Below are 18,865 nucleotides of genomic sequence, written 5' to 3'. Positions count from 1 at the left end.
GAGAGGAGATGAGGTGGTTTGTGTGTGTGTGTGTGTGGTGATCTCTGTAGGGGCCTGTTTGCAGCCTGTGGCTGCAAAATGGAGGCCAGAAAATAGGAAAACTCTTCCGTTGTTACTGCTGGATTTTCAGTGTGACTGTTTGCTGTATTTCTAAAACAGTGGAGAGAAAATAATAAAATACTAGTTCAAGATTAGTATCTGGACTCTGCAAGCACCAATGCAAATGTATTTTATTCCTTCACATTTCATCAGACAACATTATTTTATATTACAGTTACATTTTTTTATGTCTTAAGAAACTATTTGGAAAAAATATTACTTTCAGGAATAGCAGAATAGCATATATTTACTTTACAATGACCTGCTGGATACATGTCTCTTTAAAAACTCCTCTGTATAATAGAAAAGTATAACAGTTTAAACCTGTGAAGCATTAATCTGTGTTTCAAGTTTTTGGTTTGTTGCATCAGACTATACAAGGCAGAAATATTATTGGGATATTTCTGTTAAAAAACGGATTAACAGTGTGAGATTTGTCTAACTAGGAATGTCTTTGTTCTATGAATAAAAAAAAATTAAGAGTATTTTGAAATTAGTAATTCAGTGGATATTCAAATGTTTGTGTTTTGTAGATGTGCCAGTTGTTATTGTGTTCTTCCTTGTTCTTTGTTTTTGACTAATAGGAATTTTGTATCCTGGACAATGCTAAAAGTTCATTTTCATTAAGTGAACTGTACTAGGGGTTATAATCTGAGATACTGAAGTCAGTGAGATGAGAATAGGCATTGAATACTTTATGACTTTAGAGTGCCTTCGATATTATTGATAATGCCTGGCTGGCAATTTTTTCTCCTTTTTTAGGAGAAAACAAAGTTGTGAATATTATAATATATTCATTTATATAATCAAACTTGATATAGCTACAAGTTTACAATTCCATATGGTATTGTATATTCTTTTGTTTTAGTGGCCTGGTGATGTTAATACTTGATTTCCCTTTTTGCCTAATTAGACATGCAGTTTTGACAAATGACATTCTGCTTCTCACCAGCCAACTCTCCTGACCTTGTCATTATTACTGATGGGTACATGTTGCTGCTGCAGGCAAAATCAGCAGTTGTGCATTTTAGGGACTTGATGATTTTGCTACTTATTCTTTTCTTCTTCCCAGAGCAGTAAAAACTGGAGGGCAGCAGTTGACTTGTGTGGGCGGCTTCTAACTGCACATGGTCAAGGCTATAAAAAAAGTGGATTGCCTGCTAGCCATACAACAGATTCTTTACAGGTATGTTTAAATATGCTCTTGTCACTTTTTTATCAACAATATTCATTTTTTTGGCATTTTTTTAACAGGATTAAACTCCTTTTCCTAATTGTAACATAGAAACTGAGGTTATTCAAGTATTTTAGCAAGACTTTTTTTCTGTTTGCTTATGTAAAGTAGGCCTTCATTTAAAACAAACTTACTTTTTTAAGGAAAATCCAATCTTGATTCTATTTTTTAAAGGTTTTTACACTAGTAAAATGGAATATGTTTTGCTGTTTTGGAAGACTCATTCTGCTAAAGTTCATGGAACTATCTAGATTGTGAACTTCATAGTAAGCTTCTACATGTTAGAAATGTGTTCATGTGTTCATTTATTATTCCCAATTAATAAAATATTGCAAGTGATTCAGATGTGACCAGATGAGAACTCATGTTTTTAACCCTAGTGATTTTAAAGCTCATGGTTTTTCACCAAAAGATTTTAAGGATGCCATAAAGTTGGAAAAGCAGTTAAAATACCGGATTGATAATTGGTACATGCTAACTCATTTCAAAGACAGATGTTCCAGTTTTGAGGCAGGCTAGTTTTTAAACTTCATCTTCAAAATCTTCAATCAATCTTGTTTATCTCTACAAACAATTAAACATCGGTCCTCTGAGCTTTGTTTTAATGATTTGATGAAAAGTACTGTGTAAAGAGCAGGTAAGTGTAAATCCTGATTTTTTCAGTAACAGAGAAACTCTTTACTCAGCTTTTATCAGAAAAAGTTGAAAAGTTGAAATTGTATTGGATGTGGCTTTTGATAGAAGCTAATAACAGACCTTGTCCTTCTCTTTTTTTATATGTATCAATTTTTAGCTGTGGTTTGTGAGACTAGCACTACTGGTGAAACTGGATCTGTTCCAAAATGCAGAAATGGAATTTGAACCATTTGGAAATTTGGACCAGCCTGATCTTTATTATGAATATTATCCTAACGTATACCCTGGACGTAAAGGTAAAAGACTTGATTTATGAAATGCTTTTCTTTTATTCCCTTTTTAACAGTCATTATAAAATACTGGTTGGATTCAGGGGGTGTTTAAAGCTGAAGCATTGGAGAGCTATGGATTAGGTTGGTTTTGGTTTCTTTTTTTTCCCCAGAAGAACATGATTGATTTGTACATTAAAGTACTGCTCATATTATGGTGATAAGAAGTAAAAACAGGTAGAGCAATATAGGTAGGCAGTGCTGCTGCTACAGAGCAATGTTTTAACAAGTAAATATAATGTTTTAACAAGTAAATATAAATATAATAAATACTACCAAACTCAAATAGTTCATTTCACTCAAAACCAGCCTTGAAAGATGATGAGAGAGTTTGTGGAAACATACTCTGTAAGCTTTTTTCTCTTCAGTTCATCCAGGTAGTATCACTATGCTATTTTTAATACTTACACACCCAAATGCTACTGCAGGTGTTATTTCTTGGTTTCTAGGATTAAAGGAAAAAAACCTAAATTTAGAAGTAATTTAATAATTCTCCTTAAATGAAACATGATTAAATGTAGTATTATTTGCTAAATAATTGAAAGTAAGTAAAAATCAGAGATTTACTGTGTATCTCATTATTAAAAAGAACAAAAACAACACCAGCTTCAATTCTTTTTAAGCAGTTTGTCTCATGTTACAAATGCACTACTTCCCACTGCTCCAAAGAGCCCACAGGTTAGCCACATAGTTCCACTACTCAAGATATTCTAGCTCTCCAGAAGTCTGGGTTTGAAAAATTGCTATTTTTAAGAGCAATTTTAGTCTTGTTCAGGCTATTTTGAAATTTTATTTTTTATATATCTGTTATTTAGGAAAGAATAACTCTCTGATGCAAGTGCACTCTCGAGTGTTCTTAATGTTCTTTGGCTTTTGTATTTGAGCCACAGCGTGTAATAAGACATTTGTAAGTAGCAGTTGTTACGGACAGTGCCCCTCTGAAATCTTACAGTCCATTTGACATGAGATAGCCGTGATGGGGTAACCTAGAAAGAAAGAACATTTTGAGGTTTCTGAGGAAGGGAAGTTGTTGTCAGACAGGTCACAATTTTTTGCAGATTACTTTGTGTAGTGATGCAAAAGATCAGTTGCAGGCCAGCAAGGCCAGTGGGGACTGCCTAGAACAATTCCCTCTGATGCTACTCATGGCCTTTCAGGTAATCACAGGCAATCCACTGGGAAGGAGTTGTGTCAGTTGGAGGGGTGAAAGAGGTCCTGGTCATTGGATGGCTTTTTGGATCTGATATTCTTAGGGCAGCTGCACACACAATAGCAATAGTTGTCTTCCACAGGCTATATGTATGTCTCCACATCTTCTTCTATATTAAAAATAAGCTATTTTTCCTAAGAAAAATCCTTGCAGGTCGTGTCAGTATTTGAGGTACTTGAGTGCTCATGCCACAGATGATGCAGGGAGCAGCAGTTCTGGGCAGTCTGTCCAGGTGTTGAAATCACCTGTCCTGTGATTGAGCTTTGGATCTTGGAGCAGTCACTCAACCACTGTGGTTGTTTCATTCAAGTTATGAGGATATTGATGGTAAAAAGAGGTGAGCTTAGGGAAGATAGTTTATTTCATAATTATATGCCTCAGTTAATTTTTAACAGTTGAACATATCAACTGGGACCATAATCTGATCATTTGTGAGGAAAGTAAGATCAGGGTTGGATGGAGCTGACCTGCTAATTGTAGATATCTCATATATATCCAACATGGGAACAGTTATTAAACATTCCTCACATAGTTTTTAGGAGAGAGAAGTAGCATTTCCAGAGATGTAGGAGAACACAAGCAGTTGTTTTTTGTCTAGCCTTAAACTATGCTATGCTGGATTATGGATAAAGAAATTTAGTGTACATGCATTGTTAACCAGCTAATTTAAATAATAAAATACAGATAAATCAGTCCTATATTTTGGTTGAAATATATTAGTATGAATACACAATCCACTGCTATTCGGCAATTTTGTGTATCATTTTGTGGTGTAATAAGCCTAAAAGAAAGGGCTTAATTTCAGCATTTTAATTTTGATTCATGGTATATAAATGGAGTAAGCACTTAAAAGTCAATTTAAGAAATGAGCGTATATATATAAATAATGTTCTCATTAATTGTAATGCAGATAATTTTGTATTCAAAATATTCATAATAAATATAGTACATTAGGAAGTTTTCTGGGTTTTGTGCGTGAAGTAGGGGAAGTTTGAAACTTAAAGCAGTGAGAGTAGCCCTTCATCCATTAATCTCTGAGAAATCTATCTCAAAGAATTTAAGTTACAAGTAACCGTACAAAAAGTGAAAGATGCTTTTCCATTAATTTCACTTAACATGGCCAACATAGTCCTCTTAAATATCCTCTGAAACTCACCTAAAGCTGTTTCCCTTTCAGCAGCGTTGCTAATTTCAATTTCTTCCTCGTATTTTGTGTGGCATTTGCAGCCATGATATGTATTGATCCCAATATTGTCTTTATCATGGCTGTAAGATCTAGTCCTTCTGGAATCTTCCTTTCCTGGTTTCTGTGGGCATTTTGTTCAGTCATCTGCATTGCCTGCAGGAGTGCAGCCTCTCAGGACATTGATTCTGCTGGGATCCTTGTGTTGGCCAGTGGGGTTGGTTAAGGCACTCATAGATCATTGCTGATTGATAAGGAGCAAAGAACAGACTGTTCCCATTTTCTAGTAAAATCTTAGAAATCCTTAGTTATAGATTTAGTTCTTTGAAATTCGTCTGCATAAAGAAGTCATATTTTTACATATGTTTTTCTTTCATAATAGATAGGTCTTTAGGTCAGGAACCCTCTTTCAGATTGCTTCCTGCACATCTTCATTGTTCTGTCGGGGATATGTAAGGCTGAATTTTTGTCATCATTCTCATGACAGGTGGATTTTAGGAATTTTTTTTAACGGTTTTAACTTTATATTTACACACTCTGACCCACTTTTATTCATACCATTTTTTGTCTGTGTTCCTTGTGATATATAATAAACTCTCATGTGATAGTTTGCCTAACCTGAGACAGCATTTCCATTGGTAATGCCTATGTGTTTCTAAACCTGTGAGAGCCAACAATCAAAATGGAACATTAAAATGCTATTTCATTTTTTATGAGGTAATTTGGTCTTATTTCTGGTTAATAGAGTAGTAAGTTCCAGAAAAGTTAATTTTAACAAAATCAGTCTTCTAAAGCTACAAAACTTGTGAATTATTTATTTTGTATTGCAAAGGGGGAAAAAATAAGCTATGGGTAAGTAAAAATTTAACTTCTGACCAGAAGCTTATGTAACATGGGGTGGGATTTCTTTCCCTTTACCCTTTTCATTTTCTTTCTGATGATACAGCATCATCTGTATTCTTCTAAATGAAATCAGTCGTCTGTTCTCTGGTGGGAAGGGCCTAAATTAGGAACATGGCATTAAATATCTAGTTGTTTGTGTTCTAGAAACTTCCTTCATAGTGTATTCCTTTCCTTGACCTCTTGGTATTTCAATACCAACACAAGTTTTCAAAAGTGTGGCAGTGTTGTGACTAGGGATCCACTAGTGTGTCCTGTGATAGGATGGCACTTCTGGGTGGATAGTGGTTGTTTAAAAAGTAACATAAATTTCATATGTATATATATAATATATTTTTTCTCTATATATAAAATAGTGTGAGTCTAGATATCACAACTGCTTTGGCATTTTTCACTATTAATACTTTTATGACATTACTAATATCCACTGTATTTAGAATTTTTATCAGAAATACATGAAAAAATTGATAGAAAAAAATTGTGTGTAATTTAATTTTTAATGTGTCCTTAGTTACTCAAGCAGTGATCTTAATTTGTTCCTTTTATTCAGTTTTGAAATTCCAGTCATTCTAAAGGAATCATGTCATACATGGTCTGGAACTGTCATACCAACCCATGTTGTTTAACAAGTTTTCAGTGCTGATGCCTAAGGTGAACTGTAATAATTGTTACTACATTTTGTAAGCTTATAAAATAGCAAAAATTGTGGTAAGAAACTTGTTTTATGTCTACAGAGATACTGTGTTAGCTATGAAAACACTTATCCACTTAGTATTGAACACTTAATATTTCTCTAATGCCCACATTTTACAGGAATCTGGGCTGTGTATAGTGCAGAGGACAGTTGCAACGTCTGCCTGAAGCTTGGTCCTGTTTCTGAATGTCAGCCTATGCCATAAATAAGGACAGACTTGGATTGGGAAAATTATCTCCTTTATGTGATGTCTCTGCAGTGGCATTTGGCCATTTTGAGTTTACTGTCTTCCTTTTTGTCTTCTACTTGTCCATGCCAGTAGGAGGCAGGCTGGCTGAAGCTTCCTTTTTTTTTTAATTTATGGGGTCTAATGATGCTATAAATCGTCCTTTTTTCACCTTCCTCAGATTTGGTTAGTGGGATAACTGTGGCAGAATGTAAAGTGGTGTGGGAAAAAAAGATTAATAATAATAAAAGGATTAATAATAAAAGATTGTGGTAGGTAGAGAAGAAAAGGAAATAAACCATTTAAAAATAAAGATAAGAGAAGAAATGCACAGGCTAAGAAATTATGTCTCAGAGTGCGCTCCTCTTTGTTAATAAATTTTGCAGGAAAGCAGAAAGAGAGTACTCCACCATATTGTTACATGTAGTACTGGTTTTTTCTCATGTGTTACCACAAATACTGCCTTAAGTCAGCACTTCCATGTCAGACTGATTGAGTCTGGGCAGTTGTTCAGGAGAGTTACTCATTCAAGCTCATGTTGGCAGTAAAAATATTAAAATCTCTAGTGGAACTGGTTAGCCATTATTTTGTTGTCATGACTGTGTACCTCTCCACTGCCTCTTTAAATTCGCTGTTGTGTTGCTTCAGAGCTACTGTCTACCTGTAAAATCAGCTAATACAGCTTGAATATATACCACTCAAATGTTGTGGTTCCAGTTTAAGAAATGTATGTATAACCTAATGGGGTAGAATACTGCTAAAATACTTAATTATGCATTCTTCTTTCCCAAGGCTACATAGTCTCATTGAAAACAGTATCAGCTTTACACAGGAATTCTTAATACTATGAGCAAGTAACTAATTTCTAAATTCTGCCTTATTACAGTTATCCATAGGTAAGATTTAGGGTGATCTCTTTGAGGCAGGGCAATTTTTGTAGTTTTTCTGCATTCTTTCTGTTATGTTTTCCTTTCTTCAATGCAAGTTACTCCAAATTACTGAAGAAGTATTTTTGAAACTTTTTAAAACCAGATCATGATTCAGAGTTTCTGTTCTTAGGTCATGTGCAGTTAAATTGTAAAGTATATGCAAGCATGTAATTTCAGATAAAATTTTCAAAACATTTTCATTAAATGGCTACAAACATTTAGTCTCCTATCTCATCTTCACTCTCTCTGGATTGATGGTAATAAAAAAAACCTTGGAAATTAGTCTGTTGAACTGGGATTTTTAAGTGTACTTTTAATTTCTAGTCAGTGAAGCTAGGATTTGGAGTTCACTACATTATCCCTCTTAAAAATCTTATAAATTTTGGTAGAAGTATGTTTGTGCATATAAAGGCAAGCATATACATCTCTCTATGTATATGTAAGTGTAAAGCAAAAGATTTTTCAGAGGCTCAATACAGTGAAGGAATGAATGTTTCTGTTGCTTTGGTTTGGGTTTTTTTACTGTTATAAAATCCTGCTTTGTCCTTTCAGTAACTGATAATCTGCTCTTCTGTTGCTTTTGGGCATTTAAGATTTGTTGAACAAGCTGTAGAAGGCAGATCAGAAAGCATTTCTGGTTACTTGTTTGCAGCAAGAAAATTCAAGGATAAAATAGCTGGTCATTGGCATATTCTTCTCTGCTCCAAAAGGGCTGTAGATCAGAGCTGCAGTTCGAATTTGATTGACATGAGGTGATGTTTGTGTTTTGACAGTTATGAAAATGTGCAGCTGTTCATAAAGAAATAGAAATTGAAATCTGTGGTCTTAAAAAATTCTACCTGATCTTGCTCTTTATTCCATCTGCTCCCATGCTTTCAGTGTATCCATTTTCCATCCAGCATATCTTTTTTTACTTTTGCCTTTTGTATGATGATAATACATATATATATATATATATGTGTGCGTATATATATATATACACACACACACACACACATATGAATGAGATTAATTCATGTGAAAGGGACAATCAAACATCACATTCTTTGAAAGAAAAATCTCCAGAGAATTTAAAAGTAATTGCTAAGAAAATTGTCTTAAAATTAAACCATTTTCCATTATGTATTTTTTATATATTATTATGAAGCCCCCAAAGAGGAGCAACAGAGGTCAACTGTAAAATACCAAGCTAGAATAAGACCTGCTTAAATTAAAAATAAAATTTCGATATATAGCAGTAATTGTAGGGTATTGCCTTCTGTGGAAATTATCTAAGCTTAGCTGGCATAGTTTTACTGTCTAAGGACATTACTGTAGAAATTGGAAGTATGAAGTAGAGAGCAAAATCCATTCTCCCATGCTCTTAACTAAACATTTTAATTGCAGGATATGCTAATTGTTTTAAATACTTCCTTGACATGTTGCCCTGCTAAATGCAGTACTGAATGAAATGTAATAGAGTATATGGGTTTGGTTCTGAGTAGTTTTGCAAAAGACATTCTATGATAAATTCAGTGTTTATAGAAAATTTTTTTGTCCCTAGTGGGATGCCACAGGAATAGATATGTATGCCTGCTCATAATAGAAACCTGTTATAAAGAAATATGTCTTTCCCTGAATGCTTTAAGTGGCCTCAAAGTGAGTAGGTGAAACTTTTCCAACAAGATAATGTAATCCTTAGTCTAAGCACCTGTATTATTTCTGTTACAGCTGAGTGTTAGTGCAGTCAATTGTACTGTTTTTCCCCCCAATATAAGTGTGTTCACTGAGGGAAGTATAGTTTTTTTTCTCCCTGCTAATCTCTTTTTTCATTAAATTTTCTGCTCCAAACTCTACAACCTGCCTTTTAGACCTTCCTAATACTATTATTATTGATCTATTCAAGTCATCAGCAGACATCATTTACTTCTTCCAAATTTTCTTGTTAAACCAGATAATGTAAAATTAAAATCACACTGTTTTCTGAAAATCTCTTTTGCCTTTTTTAAGTCTCACCTCTTGTCAGCCCTAATACAGCTGTCAATCAGTTACAGAATTACATTGGTGAACAGATCTCTTCTATTTTCTATTACTGCCATGTATTTCTTTTTGAGAAGTGTATGTAAATTGTATTAGCACTTTAAACAAGTAGCACTCATTGACAGCTTTACCAAATCTAAGTAAATTTATGGCCTTTTTTTAACTAGAAAATCAGTCTTTTACTGTAGGAACTGAATTAGATACATTTTCCAGACCTCATATAATTTAACTAAAAAGTTTAGTTGTAGACAGGAACATATCTGGGAAAATGCACTTAACCAAAAATCTCAAGAGTTTATAAGCAGTATATTTAAGGTCTTTATTTGGATTGAGTGGCTTGAATAAGTGCTGCAGTTTTTTTATGAGCAATTTGCTCATCTGATTTGACCTGAAATTACACAATACTGTTTACATGGGCTGGTAAGAAAGCCTTATCAGTGGTAAAAGGACGTTTCTTTTCTCCTTTCCCCAGCTGTCACCTTTGTATGAGAGCGTGTATACAGTTTTGTCCTTTCTCCAAAAAAAAAGAAAAATCCTGCTATTCAGAAGGATTACAAGGACTCTGAGGAAGAGGGCAGAAAGAGCTAGTGTTTCTGATATTTTAAATAAAGTTAGTAGCTTACTAAATGAGCAATAAGTAACAGACATTGATTGGATGGATTTGCTGGATGTTTACAGTAAAATTTCTTCTGTTTATGTCATGAGTTTCAAAAAGAAAGAAAAGAAACAGATGTTAAAGTTTTAGGTGGTCCTGTGAGAACTTGTAATACAAATTTTGGTTTGAAAATTCTTTACAGTAACTAGCCTTGCACCCTGAGCCAGCTTTCTTCTGGTTTTGTTTGAGAAATCTGTCACCACAGTTGATGTACTACTGAGGATCTCAGTAGAATGTTTTTTGGTCACAAGCTATGAAGGAAATACTAAGCAGTTGAGAAATAATACATCCTTACAGTACATTTTGAAATAATACAGTTCTGAATGCATGTTACAACTGAGGATTTAGTTGTAATAGGAAATAAATCAGGTTCTTATGGAGTTTAAGTTGGCCTGGAGTGTCATTCATCATTCTGACATCCTCTGACACCACTTCTGATGATGTACATTGGTCGTGGGTTGTTCTTTCCTTTCACAGGGATTGTGATAGAGTGGTTTCATTCAGCAATACATAAGATCAATACTTTACAAAATACAGAATTCTCAAAAACTGTATCACAAAACATTATGTAAAGGTTATTACAAATTGCTAATGTGAGATGTTTCATCTGTGCTCCATTAAATACCTGTCTATTTGTGTGTTGACTAATTCAAAGAAAACTAATTCAAGTTTTCTGTATGAGTGTTTATTGAATTACCTTTTGTTGCATTTTACAAGAGGACGTAAACATACAAACTTGTTCTGAACTGACAGTGCTGCAACACAGTCCGTAATCAAATGTTGCTAAACCTTCAGTTTTTTTCAGTTTTTTACAAAATTTTCTCCCCCTTTTTTAATCCCATTGAGTGCAGCAGAAGGTGCATCATCAGTAAATTAAGACTACCTTCTCCAAAAGAGCAGCACCAAACTAACTGGTTTTAGGCACTGCTTTTTCTGACAGGATTACTGTTGGATTGTGAAGTTACTAAAACTTGGTGGTAGGGATAGAACCAGCTGGAATTCAGATTTGCTTCCATAGGTTTGCAATGCAGTTTGCAGCATGTCTGCAAAGCACTTTTTCTCTCATATTTTGGCACAGAATTTACTCTTAAATTATTTTCAGCTTTCTTTTTGTTGTTGTTCACTGCCTACACTGACTGTGTATCTTCTGTCATGCTAGGCACTATTCTGAATATATACATAAAATTTTTCACATCTTTTGTGACCAGTTGAATCAACTTCTGCATGTCTCTTAATAGAACTTCAAAGGTGGTTTTATTTGCTTAAAGGGTTTTCCACATATGATGATGCATGAAACTGGTGTGCATCCATTACAGGAACTCAGCAGTCGGGGAAGCCATCGGGAATAGTTAGCATCAGCAAAGAGAATTTATGTAGACATAAGTGGCTTACTGTGAAGGTCATAATTAGTGAGTCTTGTGATTAAAATTTTGTCAACCTTTAAGAAAGTCTAGAGGCAGTGACTGATTTTGTATAGCATTTACCTCTTTGACATACAAGCCTGTTAAGAACAGGTGCAAAAGTCTATTTAGAAAGCTCCTGAGTCCTGTTTTTGAGAAAAGATGAGGCAAGAGGTAACTTGAGAGAGAAATCTCCTTAGAGTATATGTATAGCAAATGTACATATTAAAATATTAGAAATGTGGTTATGCCTTGGAATGGTTACCTGAAACAGAGGCTAGACAAAATTAAGAGAATAAAAGGGGGTGTTTATTGAAGGCCTTCAATAGGTACACCTTGGGCAGTCAGAGGCCTCTGAGGGGCTAAACCCCAGATGGACGATGGTTGTGAGTTTTTCAGACAAAGTTTGGTCCATTTCCATTATCAGGGGTTAGTTCTCCAATTACAGTTTCAGGTAATGAAGTCATTTACTCCAAGTTTGCCCCTCCCTCCCCAGTTCACTGTTTACATCTCCTGGGGCCTGAGAAAATAAGGTGTCCTTCTTGAGTTTCAGGCCTAGAGAGGAATTGTTTTGTCTGAATCAAATGGGAGAACAGTAGCTGACAGGCTATGGAGTTTTAGAGTTATACACTAAGGCAGTACAGTATCTGAAAAATACAAAAGCTAAATCGTAAGGCAGTGGTGGCTTGGTATTTTGTAAGGCCTATATCCCCATTATGCCAGCTCTGATTTGGTTTCACTGGTGGTGTTTAGTTTATGTTTGGTACTGTTGTCTGTGTATCAGGATTATGCAGTTAGCTGAAAGCAGGATGTTGCACACATTTGGGTTCGCATAAACTCCTGAAACTGCCTGTGAAGTCAGCCTGGATGCCCATAAGCATAGACAATGAGGTCATTGGCACTACTGCTACTAATTATAATTATAATAATTTAATAATAACACCGATAATAACAATAACAACAGTAGTGGTAGGAATAAACTAGTATTAATTTCTTTTTCTCCTCAAATATTGCTTAAAATTCCCTATTCTTTGATGTTTTAAATGAACCAGAAGTTACACAAAAGTATGCCAAGAGGTTTTCCATGCCCTGGTTAAATCTCTTTCAGAGACATACTTTGAAGGCCAGTAATTTCATCTTATTTCTTCTATGTTGGGTGTGAAATATACATAATTATTAAATGCAAGTAGAAATGTAGCTGCAACTAAAGTAAACTTCATTTTTTTAATCCTTCATTTTAATGGTTTGAAGAAATTTTAAATGAAACATTATACTTCCCAGTACAACTTGGTTTTGAAAATTTGAGTTAGGTGCACCTTCTTCTTGCCATCTTGATTATGGTTTACTTGTGTTCAAGATGTTTTAAACATGTCACATGATGTAGCCGAAAAGAAGTTACCTGTTTTCTCCTCTTTCACAGTTTTCATCAGTAGAAGAAAAAGATGTGAAGGCAAAATGGTCTTTGTGATATAAGCACTAGTGAGACATACCTTTTTTAACATAGGCAAATCACAAACTGATCATTATAGCAAACACACTTAACAAAATTAATTGTGTTTCTAGGTTCCATGGTTCCTTTCTCCATGCGGATTTTGCATGCTGAACTTCCTCAGTACCTAGGAAATCCTCAGGAGTCACTTGACAGACTGCACAGTATGAAGATCATCTGCACCAAGGTAACAGCATCTCTAGGCACTAACATCTCCTAATGTTTAAGAAATAAATTTTACTGTCCTTATAAAGAACATTAAGTTTCAATTATGACATTTTTTACTTCATCTTGATGAAAATAAGAAGTTTGCTATTAAAAGTAATGAAGTGCTTCTTGCATTTTAAGAGAGATCCTTCTCTTCTCTGTGGTAACTCTGGCTCAGTTGAGTAGAGCAGAGGACAACATCTGTGCTTTTGCCAGACAAGATGTGGAGCACAGTAAGCAGATGTGTTTAAGGGCGAGTAGGAGAGATTTCTGTCCTTCACTCAGCTGTGTCCAGCTTGCTGAAAACAGTTGTTAATGACCTTGATCCCTCAGAAATAGTCCAAATAACTGGTTTTAGAAACAACAGTCATTTAGGAATATAAATGCAACCTGCTGTGTTTGGTTGGGGTTTTTGTTTTGTTTTGTCAAGTGCCATAATAAAAAATTGTGGCCTAAATTGTAACATGGGATTTGTCAGTGCTAACATGGGATTTGTCAGTGCTGAAATTGGAGTCATGGTGTTGTGAACACTAACTTTGCCTACTAACACCAGCAACCCTTAACCATAAATATTTGCCCTTAAATGTTCTTCTTCACAGAAGTCTTTCCCAAGTAGTCTAATGCACCAATGAGCATGAATTTTACAATGTGGTAAACTGTAGAAGAAATGCAACATTTTTGCTTTATCTATGACACTTGAAAGTTCAAAGTGTACATAAGATAAACACATGTGATTACTTTTCATTTTCATTATTCCTTGCAAGTTTCCTATATTTGCTCCTTAAAATAACTTGATAGGGTAGTGGAAGGATTTGATTATTGCCAATTGTGTAGCTGTAATGGCATTAATTGTGTGAAATCAACTTTCTTCTAACACAGTAATATGTAGGAGAACCAAATGTTTACTGTAAAAAGCCCAGCTCTTCTTACTATGAGGGGAAAAATTGAACAGTTTAGGTAATAAGAAGTGAAAGTGGTGTTTTTTTTGTAAAGTTGGAAAGAATTTATTTGGAAACTGTTGAGAAATATATCTAATTTGGCCAAGAAGTGGTACTTCTTAGCATTTGAAGACTGCTGTTACCTCTCATCACTGTCCAGCTATTCTCTCCAGCCCTCTTCTTCATAAACAGTCCTCAATTTGAAGTAGTTCTGTTCTTCTAGGTAAATGCCATGCACCTCTATTGCAGGATTTCATTTGCTGCCCCAGTCTGCAGCACATCAGCTGTTTCACATCTTGAGTTTATGCAATCTGGTAGCAAGTGCTACACTGCCTGCCCTCAGTCATGAAGGTGCCACTCGGTTCCAAAACTAAACTGGTTTCTAAGTTCCTGATCTTGTAATGAAGAGACGAAACTGAATGTGAACGAGGGAGTGACTGCTGAGTAGGGCATCCATCAGCTATCTGGCAGACTAGATCTGGCCATATCTCAGTTACAGTGTGATCAGCCATGATTCTCTGCAGGTTAAAGATTGCTGGTCAGTAGAGGAATGAAATAAAAGGAAATTAACTCTGTCCCCACACACACACTCCTTTACAAGAACTTGAACTCATCTACAGCTTTGAGGTGGCTCTGCCTCTGATGTTTCTCTACAAGTGCATATCCTTAGAGCATATCCAGTGTACAAAGGAAGCTTGAAATACAATACGACATTTTGTTTGAACACAAACTAGGCTGATTATTTGTTTAAATAAGGGAAACAGAATATGGTGGAGAAGATGAAATAGAAATAGAGTTACAAATTAATATATATTTCCCTGCCCACTAAGTTCTTGGAGAACAGGTCTCTTTACTCATGTTCTCAGTCCATCAATTGCTAGTGACCTGGATCACTGCGAATTCTGTTATCTCTTGTACCCTTGGAGAAAGCTGCTTCAAAGCTGGCTCTACATCTTCCAAAAGCTCTTCTGAGGAGTCTCTCGTTCTCTGCCCTTGGTGTTGGTTCAGAGATTGTCACCTCTTTGTTTCTGCCTTCCTGTGTCTGAGTTTACAAGGTTTCCCCTGTGTTAGCGTGTTCAGTTGCAGCAAGAAAGACAACAATATCCCTTTGGTCCTGACAGCTTCCTCTGAGGCAGGATATGGTACGCAGCCAGGACAAGCTATTGTCTGTGCTGATGCATGCTTCTTTTTAAAGTACAATAGATAGATAACTACTAACAAATAAAACATCCTTCTTGGAAATATTTCTGATCAGTTATTCTTGATACCTCATTCCAGATTACTTCATTTGTTTGCATTCATTAAATACCTTAGTTTTTGGAGCAATTCAAGGACAACTGTAGAAAGAAGAGTGTGAAAAAGGACAGCTTGTAAAGATAACTGTATTTTTAAAGACATTTGTAAATTGGTGGCAATTTAACCATTTGAAGTCAGGGCTGGCTGAAAAAGAACATTGTTTTTATATATTCTGATTTTTGTATAGAAAAAAATCAGAACTGTTCTGTTGTTTGTCTAATAATCTCAATCTCAACTGGAATGTTCAAGAATATGGTTCTAATACTTACAAAAACCCATGGCATAACCAAGAAAATAGCATAAAGGATGTACAGTCATTAGTCTTAATATTTGTATGTGACACTTGGGAACCATTTGGGTTATAACAGAATTAATTGGGGAGCTTTCAACCAAAAGCCTCTAGTGTTTTACCTCCCTATTTTAAAAAGTGGAAAAATAATCTTTGGTCATCTGTATTTACAGAAGGGCATACGAATCATCATTATGTAAATGAGATGATCTTAGAGTCATAAAAGCTAGAAGAAAGAAAAGACCTATTAGCTCACCTAGTCTGTCTCTGCAATGCAAAGTTGTTTTGTAGTTTTTAATGAGCCAGCCTATGGTGCTGAGGCCACATCCCTTGGGAGGTTATTGCAGACTAATGGTAGTGCATTCTGATCATAAGAAAATTTGTCTTTCTATTTAATTTCTCTTTCTTAATGAAGGGGTGAGGTTTTTTTCCTATACAATACTTGATTTTAATCTGCTAAATTCTTTATTGCTTTTTGTTGTATATATTCTACAGATACCGGTCAACTTTAGATTAACCATTCAATTTAAAGATGGAATGGTATTTATTTTGGTTACTTGGTCTTTACAGCCTTTATCTACTTACATATCTCTGGTACCTGAAGCAGGATTGGAGGTTGGGTGGAAAAATGTTATTTTAATTTTTCCTGAATATATATTTCCATATATATTTTGCCTGCAATAATGTTTTAGCTTTTCCAGTATTCCTACAAGTGTCTAATCAAGATCTGCTTAGATATTTTGCATCTTCTATATGAACAAGATTTAGGAAAGAAATTGTCTGTAATGCCAAATGGGTGTTATAGGCTGGGAGAGGAGTCCAGTGAAATTGTTGCAGTCTCTGTGTTATTGCTGGTCTTCCCAATATGAACTGCCTCAATGAGTTGTTACACCGCTAAGTCTGCCTTGAAATAAATCGTCTTTGAACAGCCAGGCAAGAAGAGTAACAATAGTAACTTAAATCACAAAACGATTTGTTCTTTTCAAGTGTTCATTTGAAAACATAGGCATCATCAATTTAGTGCTAATAGTGCTGAAGACATGCTAAAAATGCATAGCTGGAGACCAAAATGTGGAAAGGACAACTGTCAGGCTAAATGTAAACTCTTCTTGTCTGTAAGTACCTATGCTTCCCTAAATGCTTGAGGGAGAGCTGGAAATTTACACATTTCATAGCATATTTCACTTTTAAACTCTAATCCCTCAACTGCTAGAGCAGTTGGGCTCTTCTACCAGGTGAGTGGAGCAGTGGCAAGTGGGTTAACACTCTTGCTTCCTAAAAAGGCCTCTGGAAGTGTTACCTCAGCAAAACTTGTCAGAAATACTTTGTGCCATTTGCCCATCAGCCACAACTTCTGTAGTTCTACCACTCTCCTTCATGAGTAGTTATGTTCCTCCCTGGCCCTTTCATACACACTCTTCCATATCTCCTGGCCTTCTGTTTTACTCCCAAATCGGTGAACTCAGTCTCTTTGAACTTTTCAGTCTCTTCTCAATCTCTTAGGTTTGATTACGATAAGCTTCTAGTGGCTAACGTGACATAAGTTTTCTGGTTTTCATATGTTACTTCAGTCTAGAGGGTATTTGTCTTGACAAATGTTTTTAAGTTCATAGAAACTATGATGACCCTGTACCAGTCTGAGTACCCAAAAAGCCACAGCTCCAGAAGCACCAAAAAAGGCTGAATGGTGGTATGCATGTATTAGCAATTCTGGCATACAGGCAATAATAGATAGGGAGTGAAACAGAAGACTTGGTGAAGTAATACTAGCCAGTGAAACTAATTAGTGTGCATAACTTATAATAAGGGTTCAAAACAATTAAAAGCACAGGTCATATGTAAAACTGATTAATTAAACGGTAGAAGTGTTCAATCATATTTTTCTTCATAGTAGGAACATGGGTGGTTAGAGCTATGTCGTGTGATATTGCTAGAATAAACAGTTTGCCACCTAAATATTTCATACTGATTAAATGCAATCATTTACACTGAGAAGCTGTCAGAATCATTAATGTTACTATTAAACAATTATTGGAAAATGGGGAAATACCCAAATACTGGAAAATTGCAGGTGATGATTTTGTACTTAGGGGCAGAAGAGAGATAAACCTAGGGAATAAAACAATTAGCCTCAAATTATCACCAAACTCTGTTTTAATGATGTTGAGCTTGAGGTCACAGCTAGATATCCCCAAGTAATGTCGCAGAATGGTTAATGTAATACTCTAATTGTATGCTAATAACTAATTCTTCCTTTTTTTGATTATGTTAGTGAGAATGTTTTCAGAGAAGTCCATTGTCTTTTTAAACATGACCACATGTTGCCTTGATGAAGGCCCCTCATTGTATTTATACCATTTAAAGAGTAGGAATGTCGGGCCTTACCGAACCTGAGAGGAAATCACCAGATATTTTGGAGGGGAAGAGAAAGATCAGGGTTTTTAGACCACAGAAAGTATATTATAAAGTGGTTTGGATTTGTGGGACAGAAGAATGTGGGATTTTTTCTGACAAGGTTCTTATTACACACTAGCATCTAACACTGGAAGGTGGCACTTTGATTTCTGAGTGATTTCTAGGTGGCTGCACTGCTTTTGAAAGTGGGGCTGAGAGTCAGTCTTGTAGGCATGCCACTGCCAGCTCATAAATTGCCACCTGTCAGCTAAGCTGCAGTACCTACTGGTGTATGCTCAAAGCCTCTCAAAATCTGAGGTAAGGCAGCTCAGTCTAGCCCTCTGACCAAAGCTTACAGTAAACCATATTACCTTGGATTTGTCATGGCCTAACCATTCTTACCAGGAGAATTAGCCTGCCTCAGCTGACAGGTGGTAAATGTTCTACATTCATTGTGTGTCTCTCCTTGCTCTTAAGTTCTTTGTAGCTGAGTTTATGAACTTCAAAACTTCACTCTAGTCTGTGAAATGGGCTTGGTATCTCATAGGGCAATTTCTTCCAGCTTAATATTTCTAAAGTTGGTGACATGAGATGACTTTCTGGGGGTACAGATTATCTTGATTTGCTATAGAAAACGCCAACACTCTTTCCAAGGCCAGATTAATTCTACCAGTCTTCTTTTTTGAGGACTTCCTCTGTTGATTTGAAGTGTACTTTGTTGGTTTAGGAAAAGACAGT

At 35.5% G+C, this 18,865-nt stretch overlaps 1 protein-coding gene across 2 annotated transcripts in view; it reads left to right on the top strand.

The window, feature by feature from the left end:
- The window catches only part of TRAPPC12 (trafficking protein particle complex subunit 12), a 50,322-nt gene that overhangs the window by 11,382 nt on the left and 20,075 nt on the right, over window positions 1-18,865 (top strand). For both annotated transcript variants that reach the window (XM_058801357.1, XM_058801356.1), the window contains exons 4-6: window positions 1,172-1,285; window positions 2,127-2,265; window positions 13,078-13,190. In XM_058801357.1, coding sequence (XP_058657340.1) covers window positions 1,172-1,285; window positions 2,127-2,265; window positions 13,078-13,190 — 366 coding nt within the window. The remainder of the gene's footprint in view (window positions 1-1,171; window positions 1,286-2,126; window positions 2,266-13,077; window positions 13,191-18,865) is intronic.

Source organism: Ammospiza caudacuta, chromosome 3 (assembly GCF_027887145.1).
Source record: "Ammospiza caudacuta isolate bAmmCau1 chromosome 3, bAmmCau1.pri, whole genome shotgun sequence".
Lineage (NCBI taxonomy): Eukaryota > Metazoa > Chordata > Aves > Passeriformes > Passerellidae > Ammospiza > Ammospiza caudacuta.
Note: the sequence above shows the minus strand (reverse complement) of the source record. Positions and strands in the feature narration are given on the sequence as shown.